The sequence below is a fragment of the Spermophilus citellus genome (genome assembly GCF_964194105.1).
Source record: "Spermophilus citellus genome assembly, chromosome: 3".
Lineage (NCBI taxonomy): Eukaryota > Metazoa > Chordata > Mammalia > Rodentia > Sciuridae > Spermophilus > Spermophilus citellus.
The window spans coordinates 162,848,255-162,860,883 of record NC_138184.1 but is presented as its reverse complement, the minus strand read 5'-3'; the positions used below and the strand labels follow the sequence as shown (position 1 = coordinate 162,860,883).

Here is a 12,629-nt window from a genome sequence, read left to right as displayed (position 1 = left end):
CCCAGGATGTAGGCTCCCTATTTACCTCTCTTTTTGTTTCTCTTGCTGAGAAAAAACTTTTCAGTTTAAGTAAGTCCCATTTGTTGATTCTTGTTATTAACTCTTGTGCTATGGGTGTCCTATTAAGGAATTTGGAGCCCGACCCCACAATATGTAGATCGGAGCCAACTTTTTCTTCTATCAGACACCATGTCTCTGATTTGATATCAAGCTCCTTGATCCATTTTGAGTTAACTTTTGTGCATGGCGAGAGAAAGGGATTCAGTTTCATTTTGTTGCATATGGATTTCCAGTTTTCCCAACACCATTTGTTGAAGATGCTATCCTTCCTCCATTGCATGCTTTTAGCCCCTTTATCAAATATAAGATAGTTGTAACTTTGTGGATTAGTCTCTGTGTCCTCTATTCTATACCATTGGTCCACCAGCCTGTTTTGGTACCAGTACCATGCTGTTTTTGTCACTATTGCTCTGTAATATAGTTTGAAATCTGGTATCGCTATACCGCCTGATTCACACTTCCTGCTTAGAATTGCTTTTGCTATTCTGGGTCTTTTATTTTTCCATATGAATTTCATGATTGCTTTATCTATTTCTACAAGAAATGCCGTTGGGATTTTGATTGGCATTGCATTAAACCTATAGAGAACTTTTGGTAGTATCGCCATTTTGATAATGTTAGTTCTGCCTATCCATGAACAGGGTATATTTTTCCATCTTCTAAGATCTTCTTCTACTTCTCTCTTTAGGGTTCTGTAGTTTTCATTGTATAAGTCTTTCACCTCTTTTGTTAGGTTGATTCCCAAGTATTTTTTTTTTTTGAGGATATTGTGAATGGAGTGTTTTTCCTCATTTCCATTTCAGAAGTTTTGTCGCTGATATACAGAAATGCCTTTGATTTATGCGTGTTGATTTTATATCCTGCCACTTTGCTGAATTCATTTATTAGTTCTAGTAGTTTCTTTGTAGATCCTTTTGGGTCTTCTAGGTATAGAATCATGTCATCTGCGAATAGTGATAATTTAAGTTCTTCTTTTCCTATTTTTATGCCTTTAATTTCTTTCGTCTGTCTAATTGCTCTGGCCAGTGTTTCAAGAACTATATTGAATAGAAGTGGTGATAGAGGGCATCCCTGTCTTGTTACAGATTTTAGAGGAAATTCCTTTAACTTTTGTCCATTCAGAATGATGCTAGCCTGAGGCTTAGCATAGATAGCTTTTACAATGTCAAGGTAAGTTCCTGTTATCCCCAGTTTTTCTAATGTTTTGAACATAAAGGGATGCTATATTTTGTCGAATGCTTTCTCTGCATCTATCGAGATGATCATATGGTTCTTATCTTTAAGTCTATTGATGTGGTGAATAACATTTATTGATTTCCATATATTGAACCATCCTTGCATCCCAGGGATGAATCCTACTTGATCATGGTGCACAATTTTTTTGATGTGTTTTTGCATTCGATTCGCCAGAATTTTATTGAGGATTTTTGCATCTAAGTTCATTAGAGATATTGGTCTGTAGTTTTCTTTATTTGAGGTGTCTTTGTCTGGCTTTGGAATCAGGGTGATGTTGGCCTCATAGAATGAATTTGGAAGAGCTCCCTCTTTTTCTATTTCCTGAAATAACTTGAAAATTATTGGTATTAATTCTTCTTTAAAGGTTTTGTAAAACTCCGCTGTATACCCATCCGGTCCTGGGCTTTTCTTGGTTGGTAGTCTTTTGATGGCTTCTTCAATTTCATCCATTGATATTGGTCTGTTCAAATTGTGTGTATCCTCCTGACTCAGTCTAGGCAAATCATATGACTTAAGAAATTTATCGATGTCTTCACTATCTTCTATTTTATTGGAATATAGGTTTTCAAAATAATTTCTAATTGTCTCTGATTCCCTCGGTCTGGCTATCGCGCCCACGGGAGAGCTGGGAGGGGCCCTTAAGGTTTCCCCGATGTGTGGAGAGGGAAGGCTAGGGAATTACACACCTGTAGCCGCAGGTTTCAATGAAGTTATCTCCTGCAGTCTGATGACGTCAGTTCTCTGCCATGGTGTTATCTCTTGCAAATGGCGACAGTTCGTTTCCCTTTGCCGGGTGACCAATGCAACGGTGGGTCCTTACTGTCTCTCCCAAGCCCCGTTTCAAACCTGTGGCCACTACCTATGAAGGCTCGGTAGGCATTTACTTCCGTAGGATGAGAAGGGCTGACCAGTTGTTTCAGCCGGATGGATTAGTGCTGAGTCACAGCTGTTTGTCTGCAGGAAGCAGGCGAACGGGAGCTTGAATTCAGCCGATCCGGGCTCAGTGTGTGTTCTGAGAGGCCCAGACTGTTCGCCCCAGATCCATGTCAGCTCAGCATTGCCTAGTGATCCTGAGCAAACAGATTTAGGTTGTTTACGACTCCCTATGCCTGCACAGCTGAAGAGGTCAGAGATTTGATCTCTCCGCGCCCGCCGCCATGTTGGAATCCCAGAAAATATGTTATATGAGAAAAAAGCTCATATAACATTTTCTAGAAAGAGCAAGGAGACCAGGGTAGGTAAAGCAGAGTGAAAAATAGGAGGTACTTCTATTTAAATGTGCTTCCCAAAGTTCATGCATTAGAAACTTAATCCCTAATGCAGTGTTCTGGAGGTGGGGCCTCAACAGGAGGCATCCAGGTCATGAAGGCTCCACTCTATGAAGGGACCATGCTATTATCACAGGAGTGAGTTTGTTGTATCATTCTTGCTCTCTCTTACCACTTCACCTTCAGTGGTACAGCAAGAGGCCTTCACCAGATGCAGCTCTTTGGTTTTCAACTTCTTCACCCCCAGAACTGTTAGCCAAACATTTTATTTATTATAAATCAACCCATCTGTAATATTCTGATGTAGCAGGACAAAACAGAGTAAGACAGGGAGAGTGATAATAGGTGATATTCAAGGCTTCAAGAAGGCCCAAAGGACCACCATCAGAGCTGTGATTCTGAATGAAGTCTTATAAGGGTTTCAAGCTGAAGAGTAACATGATCTTACATATGTTTTAATGTGATCTCTTGGCTGTACTGAACCATCAAAATGGGAAGTTATCACAAAAGCTCAAGTAAAATATGATAATGTTGTAATCCAGAAGTCACAGGCAAAGTGGTACAAGTCCCAAATCTAGCTATTTTAAAGCATAGACAAGAGAAACTGCTAATAGGTTGGATGCAAGATACTGAAGACAAACAAGTAGATGGAGCCTCAAGGGAGCTACACCTAAATAAAATAGGGAGGAGTTGCACCTAAATAAAATAGGGAAATTCTGAGTAGGTTTGGAGCAAGTATCAGGAACTCAGTTTGGGAATATGAGATTTGAGCTACCTATCCAAGTGTTAAAAGGCTATGTTTGATAGGAATCCAGGGATGGTCCACACAGGAGATGTAAATTTGGGAGCTATCCACAAGTCAGTGTTATTTAAATCCAAGAGGCTGAGTGACATCGCCAATAGTGTGAGAATGACAGAAAAAATGGAAAGGCCAAGGATTGAGCCCTGAAATGTGCCCATGGAAAGAAGTCAGGGAGACAAGGAGGCCCTTCAAAGACTAAAAAAGATGATAATGGGGTAAGAGAAAAACTAGGAGTATTGTTTGCCTGAAACCAAGTGAACATTTTAGTGAAGACAGAGCAATTTACTCACAACTTTTATAGTTAGGAAAGAGTACTCCTAAAGAATACTTTGGTAAATAAATAATTAGTCTACCTATATTCTCTCTTTCTTTCACTCTTCAACCCAATACCATAGAAACATTGCTCTTCACTTATGAGAACTATAACCAATATTACCCATTGCACTGGAATTCATAAAGAATTTTCAAATGCATTAGCTTGATCCTCACAGCAACTCTAACATAGAAGAGGTAGGATTTATTATCTGCATTTTCAGCAAAGAAAGATACAGAAAGGTTGATGTGCTCAAAGGCTCATAGACCAGCGGCAAGACTCAGGTTTGAATCAGGTTCTTTAATTATTATCCATACTGCTTATATTCCATCAAAAGACACTTGCATCAGGGAAAAAATGTAAACACATACACACACACACACACGCGCGCGCGCACCTGTAAGTAGCAAACATTGGAAAATATTTATCAAGAAGACTGCCCATCCTCTCTTAATATTACTAGGTATTTCTATTCTAATACATTTCTAGGGAAATATATTTATTGATTTCCATGATTGCTGCTTCTATAAGCCTGTGAGCTCCTACAGCTTAGTAACAAAATCCTCTGTGTCTTAAATTTTAAGTGTTTCGCATGGATACTGGTATATAGAAGGTAACAGAAACACTGGCTGAGGTTCTTCATAAGAACAGGAGAGGTCTGGGGTTGTGGCGCAGTGGTGGAGTCTGGCCTAGTACATATGAGGAACTGGGTTTAATACACAGCACCAAATAAAAATGAATAAATAAAATATAGATATTGTATTCATCTACAACTAAAAGAATTTTTTTTTTAAATAAAGGAGATCTCATGGTCCATTTGATGTAATTACTTAACAAATTTCTAAGATGCCCTGCAGAAGCAGGAAATCAGGTGGGTGACAATTTAAGGAATTCTAGCAATGAAACAGCTCCCTGGGTTTCAGGCCACTAAACTATGTATCTTTATTCAGTGGTCCTTCTACTTCAGAGTGAAGCATATATCAGATGGGCTGCTTGTAATACAGAATGCTGGGTCTCAACCTCAGAGTTTCTGTTTCAGAAGGTTGTGTGCAGAGCCCACAAATTTGCATTTTTGATGATTTGGGGGTAATTTTGACACTACTGATCCTCCACACTTTCAGAATCAATGACCTAGAAAAGAGCCTATAAGAGCAAAGCTTTGAGTAAGGGTAACACATAGTATCTTCAAATCCAAAGTTGTAAACTAAGAATAAATTTCAGTATATTCTGATCCCTGGGTATCTATTTCAGAGTCTTAAATATGGTTCAATTGAGAGAAGTACAAATTATGATTAAATGTACCATAAAGATCAATTTCTTCATATAGCTGAAAAATCATAAACCAACTACTTACTGCAATTTTAAGGCAATGATTAGTTCTTCCAGAGAAGAAGACCTGTGTTTTTACTTAGTTTTAAAACTCTTAAAGTGCCTTAAACAAAAATATATGTAGCTGGGTGCAGTGGCACATGCCTGTAATCCCTACGGCCCTAGAAGCTGAGGTAGAAGGATCGCAAGATCATAGCCAGCCTTAGCAAACTTAACGAGGCCCTAAGCAATGGAATGAGACCCTGTTTTTAAATAAAACATAAAAAGGTCTGGGGAATGTGGCTCCATGGTTAAGCACCCTTGTGTTCAATCCCTGGTACCAAATACATACACACACACACACACACACACACACACACACAGACATATATATATGAAGGTATGTATATGTGTGTGTGTATGTGTGTATATATACTACACATATTTGGGGGAAACAATGTATGTGTGTTCAAAGTCTCTGGTGAAATACATGGTATCTTTGTGTGATTTTTAAAATTGTGCCCCCTTTGGGATATGAATTGGAACAAGGTACCCCTTCCTCTCAATGAATGCTGGCCTATGCCAGGGCAGATGGCTGGGCACACCGAGCTCTGAATGGCTTCTAGTTCCTCCTTCCCCTCAGCTGTGTGCCCTTATACAGAACACAATTCACCAATCCACACAGGGTGACCCTATGTATATGCAACACTGTAGGACAGCATATGGATGCCAAAGAGTAAATCAAAGGTTCTGACTAAAATTCAGATAAGAAAAAAGATCTATTGCCTTTTGTAGTTCAGGAAGAGTTAAGGGAGGGTCTTGGAATTGATCTAGGCCAGGAGGCTTCTTCTGTCTGAGAAGTTCTATCACCATCAGCAATGACCTTCATACAATAAACTCCTATTCATCCTTTGGGTATTAGCTTTTCCAGAGGAATCTCTGGTCTCTTACCCCAACTAGGGTGGCTACATTCCCACTGCACACAGTGATTTTTTTGTTATCGTGCTTGCAAATGTAAATACAGGATATGTGGGCTTGTTTTTAATCTGCCAAGAGATTACAAAGCTCTATGTGGGCAGGGCCTGTATATGTGTGTGTGTGTGTGTGTGTGTGTGTGTGTGTGTGTGTGTGTGTTTATTTTAGTATCCATACCTGGTACATAATTACATAACAAATATATATTGAATACTAAAATACTATATATAACATATTCAGAAAGACAAAAGAGAATTATGCATGGTTTCTTCAAAGGGAATTAAAAGGCAACCAAAATTTCACTTGTATTTTCTAACAATAAAGAATAAAAACCAAGACATTGCTGAAGAATACACTGTGAAAGGAAAGCGTGCCACTCTATACTATGTTCTGCTATTTCCATCCCCTGTGCTAAAATATGACACTTCACAGATCTGTCAACTCTTAGTTTTACATTGTAAATATTGATGGTGTGAATACTTGCTCACATTTGCCTAAAACATGAGAAATGGTTCTGAGCATAAGAACTCAAAATGGAAAATTCACCTCCACAGGGATAACAGGCAAGATTAATTATGTTAACTGCTTAAAAACAGAAGCAGAGTCCTAACTCCTTCAGTGACAGTATGACTCTAGAATTTCTGTCACCTTTCCCCATAGCCCATGACTTATAGGGATTTCCTGCACAAAGGATATTTCTCAACTGTTTACCTCAAAGTGTGGAATAGAAAACATGGCCATTTATCATCCTTCTGATTTATGTAGACTTAGAAGCCCCACTATCTTACCAAATCTAGGAAGGCCATGTAACACAATTCTACCCTATCACCATGGCCTTACCTCCCATTAATGTTAACTCATCTCCTCTACCCCCCAGGAATTATTCTGGCACAAAGTACCAGAGACATAATTGCCAAATTCAATCTTCTCTTTTCAGTCCTCTTTTTATCAGGAATTCTTTGGGCAATTGACACAAAACCAGCCCTTTCTTCTTAAAAGCTGTTCTCCCTTACCTCAAAACTTCATCCTGTCACATTTCTCCCTTTCTAGTCATTGCTTTTGCATTTCCTCAATTTCTGTTCTCTTTAACATTAGCCAAAAACCAAGTCCTATCTTTGACCTTTGTTCTCCCTGGATGATTTTGATTTCTGCTAACACAGTAGTTTCAGTGCACCTTCCCATCAAGTGATTCTGAGATCTCTGCACCAGTCCAGACCATGCTCCAGAGCAACAGGGCCTGACACCCTAACTGCTGATTGAACCACTCAAAGTCACACTCTCCAGAAGGAAGTTCCTTATCTCATCTCCCTCATACTGGATCACCTGGAGGTTAGAAGCAACTTTCTCTAATCACGCCAGAGAATCTTACTCCTTCAATCTTATATCCATTTACTGTCAATTCTATCTCCTAAATTAAGCCCTCTTACCCCCCTTCATTGCTACTCCTTAATTGAGGATCTGCCATTCTTTACCTGAACTATTACAATCATCTCCTAAGAAGTCACAACTCTTCCTATTTCCACCGCTCTAATGGGGCCTCCATACCATTGCCAAACTAAAGCATGTTACTCCTGCTTTTTAAATCCTTACCTACCAAATGAAGATCAGCTTCTCAGCATAATAAAAGGTCCCTTGGGATCAGCTCCTGCCTGCCTCTCAGATTCATTTTCATTAAGCTTCTCATTGTACACTGTACTCCAGTGATAACCAATTATAACACAAAGCAGTTTTGTACTTCTGTCCTTTTTCAGTCTATGCTCTATATGGAAACAGCTTTCCCCAAACCAGCACACACCTGAACCTTGTCTTTTGGCAAATTCCTACTCATTTTTCATGTGTCATTCGCTTCCTCTGTAGAAAGTGTGAGTAGGATCTTTTTTGATCCTCCCCAGGAGATTTGACTGCCCCTCTCCTCTTTTGTGGCACCAAATCCCTTAATTGCAGTTGTTCATTTACATATCTGTCTCATCCTTACCTATGCATATTTTTTGTGTGTGTGATTTTACATCATGACATTTTGCCTGCAATACAGTATAAGCAGAATAAATATTTGTGAAATAAAAACTGTTGGCAAAAGTCATCATTCAATAAAGATTCAAACAGACCAGTAGAATCATTATGCAAGATTTTAGAGCAGTGAACTAAGAATCAGCTATCACATGATTTAATTTACCAAATTTAAATAATGCATACATAATCCACTTAGTACTGTTCTTTTTCCTCTCATGTACTCTATCTTTTAATACCCTACTCCAACTCTGAATCATCTTCTGGCCTTTTTATTTTTTTCTTCTGGCAGCCCAATTAAGTCCTTTTATTCACTGAGTCAAAAATCCCATTTCAATTCTCAGATAGACCTATCCTCTGAACCTTTGAAGGCTCGCTGTAGACCCTTGCTGAAATAATAGTATCTAGCTCTGCTAATCTAACAATAAAGAACTCTTATATTTATATAGATGTTTTCCTTTAATATATTAATCTCATCCTCACAATAAAGTAGGTAGGTCATTTTGTATTACTTTTATTTTACAATTGAAAAACAGATACCCAGAAAATACCTTCTGTAAATTCCTCCATATGAAAGCTCAAGTACTTCTGATGTATGGTCCTTTTTTCTTTGAATACCAATTACCAAAGTCACATCCCATTCTTGTTCTTTATCTGCTGGTACATTGACTTTACATTTTTTTTCTCTCTTCCAAACTATCACTTCCTGTTTGTGCCTATACTTCCATCCTGTTGATTTGATCACCAGCTGAACATTCCAAAGCAATCATATTTTTCTCTCCTTTTCAACTCCATAATCAAGGACACTGATAAAAAAAAAAATCAGCTTCCTTTATGAATTTCACCCCAAAGTCCAATCCTTTGCAAGAGTTTAAGTGAAACTTTTACTCATACCCAGTTGTCTTTTTGAAGGGCCTTTTTCTGCTCTCAGGCAATCATCACTAGATTACTCCCAGGCCAATTTTCTGTGCTCCCTTTCCTTTCATTGCTCTTCTCTACAACTAGGCAAAGAAACTGCTAGACTTTGTAACTTAGGTAAGCAGGAGTACTTTTATAAATGATGATGAGACAAACAAGGTTCAGAATGACCTCCAGATTTTTCCATACTCCTCAACATGCTCTCATATCAAGAGTTGGCTTTAGTTTCCATCCTCAAAACCTCTCACTTTAACTGGTCTTACTCTCTTCCCCACCTCATAGCTCTATCCTTTGTATCCAGCTTTCACTTCCTCTAATATTAACAAAGAGTGCAAAGGGACAAACTCCCAGTAGTGACACACAGCAGTTACTGTAACTGTGCCTTTGTTCACAGGAGTTGGGCCCACACTTCCACAGCTGTATATCAGAAGAAAGCACTAAGCTCAAGGGCATGCCCCTCCAAATAACCTTACCCTTAAGCCTGAAAATCCCTTGCCTTCTGTGCTTTACTCTTAAAAACAATGCCACAATGAAACAATAAAGTTTACATATTAGCTCATCTGGTAAGACTAGGGAAAAGCAGATATTGTCCCTGGAAGGCCACTAGGCCTTTTCTATTTCCAAAGGAACTCAATTCACAGTTAATGGTCTTATAATTCTGTTAGTCATCAAGAGGAATATAAATGGAACTGTGACCATTTCTAAAACCACAGCTAGTCACAAGCAGGCTCAGTAGCATCCTCCTGTACATTTTACTATTCTTATTGTCAGAGGGAAAAATCAAATTTGAGAGCTAAAAGGATAAATCACAGGCAATTTCTAAAACCAATAAAATGCTGGGATTGACTTAACAAGGCCTTCCTGAGCCTTCTATCATCTCCCTACTTCTCTTTGCATGCTTCTGCCTTGGGTTGTAGACTTATACTCTGTTCCAACTGGGTACGTGTGTATAGAACATTTGCTCATCTAAAGGATTAGTCTGGTTGTAGTGACCAAAGTATATCCTTTACTGCCCTTGACCTTCACCTATTTTGAACAGATTCTTCATTACTTAAGAATTAATGTTACAAAAAGCTTGAAGACTTTTAACTTCAGAAAACACACATTCTGCATATTGGGACTGATGGGTGTTGGAGGATGGAGGTAAAGGATAAAGTTTCTACTGTCACAACTGTTCAAACTGAAGATGTCCAAGGAGCACTCTCGGTAGAAACCTGGAAGAATGGATTATTCCCAGGTGATAAAGTTGTGGAATACATATTAAACTAAAAACTCTGAAAATAAATACAGCTGTTTATTGAGAGCATGTCCTGATTTCCCCTATTACAACACTTCTGTGTCTTCCCACACAAGCCTTTGATCTAATTCTCTTTCATTTCAGGCTGTCCTGGGACTTGTACTATGAGAAAGGAAGCTGAAAATCCATGGATGATGGTGATGTCAAGAATGCAGATCCTCTCTCAATCAAATCTGTGTAAAATTCAGAAGTTATAACAATCTACACAAGGAATAAGCTCTGGGCTTTCTTCCCAGAGGGGATATTGGCTAACTTATTTTTGCTGCTTAAGTTCAAATGCCCCATCACCCTGATTCCTAGCAATCTTCCTAAAAACAGGACCCACCTCTCATATCCTCTTCAACATAATCATTCAAAGTAGGTCAGAAATGTTGCTTCCTTCCCCTCATTGATTTTTATTAAAAGGATGCACTTTCTAGAACATTTAAAGGATAAACACCTAATACAAGTACCAAACGATGACACCCCCTGTAAATTTTTGGCACACTAAGTCATGTTCCCCTAAAACCTAGAGGAAATCTCATCACCCATAAATTATCCTTCTTGGCTGTAAATTCACAGTAATCTCAATCTATAAAATGCACAGCTGCACAGCTTCAGCCAGGTGATTAAGCACCTCCCAAAAGGAGCATATTCACTCTGTCTTTTCTAATTTTCTGCATCACCAGCCCGCCTCTTCCCCAAGTACACTCTTTTTTTTTTTTCCTAACCAATTTATATCCATATTTTGCCAGAAGAATGCCAAATGACACTACACACAGGCTTAGCAGTTCCCCAGGGCCTTATCAGGAAGGTGAGGGCAGGGAAGTAAGACGAAAACGTTTGTAGACACTTGGGAGTGGAGAAAAGGGGGAGGCGTGGGAAAACCTCCTGAGTCTGTATCTGGGTCTCAGGAAAAACTGTAATGAGATAGTTATCCAATTCTCACTGGCGGGGCTTCCCCAGTCTCCTCCCCTTGTCGAAACGTCTCCCTCGACCCCCAAGTCCTCAAACCTGACTCTCCAAAAGAGGGCACCCCAAAGTCCTTCAGAGCCGCCCCCCCCCCCCGCACCCGTCCCCGAAAAAAATAAGCGCGAACAGAAAACATCACCAAATAGGCATCAAAGCCACACACCCTCTCCAGGCCAGCTACCAGGGGCGGTCAACTTCATCCTTTGAAACAAAACGAAAACCCTGTCCTCCAACAAGGAAAAAGGTGACGAAGGCAAATGAAGAAATAAACAGTCAACCCCTCCCCCGCCCTCTCGGCAAACTCCAGGTAAGGGACCAGGTGCTGCTCACCTCCTGGCAAGGAGGAAGCGGGCGGCTGGAGGAGGAGGAGGAGGAGGAGGGCAAGTCCCCAGCCCAGGCCGCCTGACAGCCGGAGAAAACCCAGCAGCAAATCCAGGCGAGGCTCCAGGGCGGCGCGCGCCCGCGGCGGGGCATCCCCGCCGGCCGCCCCCGGCCCCCGCCCCGCTCCTGCAGCAGGGCGAGCAGCAGCATCTCTGTCCCGCGGTGGTCGGCCGGCGGACAGGAAGGCAGCCTCCCCGGGTGGGGCGGCAGCTCCGGTTCCCTGGCTGGGAGGAGGGTGCGCTCCCTGGGCTCCGCGCTCGCTCGCCCCTGTCAGTGCGCCTGCTGACAGCTCCACTGCGCTGGCTGCCCGGGCAGCTGGCGCCGGTGCTCCCGTCACGCCGGAGGGAGGGACCGCCGGACGCGGGCGCGGCGCGGGGGCGGGACGCGGGGCGGGGACGCGGGCGCCGGGGAGCAGGTGGCGCGGGCCGGGGCTAAGGCCCAGCGCCGCTTGCCTGGAGGGGATGCCCTGCCACCGGAGCGGGGAGCTTCATTGCAAGACAGAGGATGAGACAGGCCGGTGACCCCCGGAGTGTTTCCTATATCTTGGTCCCCACGGAGCAGCAGTAGGGACGCTCCAGGGATGAAGCCCGAGTAATACAGGTCATCAGGACGTTATTTTCATACGGCGGGTCTTTAAAATCTCCCCAGTCAAGCACAGAGAGAAGTAACCTAGGGACGCACTTGAAAAGACCCATGTGGGCCAGCCTCGGATCCAATTTCTAGGTGATTAGGGTTTGTAGGAAATGGCGGGTAGGACAGAGGACTGAGGTAAAAGATGTAGTGTGTGATTCCGTTTCTCGCCTATTTAGTGAAAATAATAACAATACTGGAGGGTTGTTGTAAGTGTTAAATAAGTTGATGTACATAAAGCACTTACAAGAGTGCCTGGAACGTAGTAGATGTGATAAGCACTAATAATAATAGTAATCCTAATTATTGCTGATACTGGTGTTATTTTCCCGGGGATGTGTAACCTTGGGCAAGTAAGCCGTTTTGTACAGGAGAAAGCAGCTTCTCCTGTACAAAGACTGGAATAACTGAACTAGGTAGTGGGAACCAAGTGTGAACATGATGGACAGACCTTGGTAGCTGGGATCTCCAGGGTGGCTTCTT

The 12,629-nt window shown here is 41.4% G+C and overlaps 1 protein-coding gene across 1 annotated transcript in view; it reads right to left on the bottom strand.

The window, feature by feature from the left end:
• The window catches only part of ELAPOR2 (endosome-lysosome associated apoptosis and autophagy regulator family member 2), a gene marked incomplete at both ends in the record, with an annotated part of 165,944 nt that extends 154,278 nt beyond the window's left edge, over positions 1-11,666 (bottom strand). The window contains one exon of the mRNA XM_081286520.1: positions 11,466-11,666. Within this exon, the coding sequence (XP_081142646.1) occupies positions 11,466-11,666 (201 nt within the window). The remainder of the gene's footprint in view (positions 1-11,465) is intronic.
• Positions 11,667-12,629: the final 963 nt, after the last annotated feature.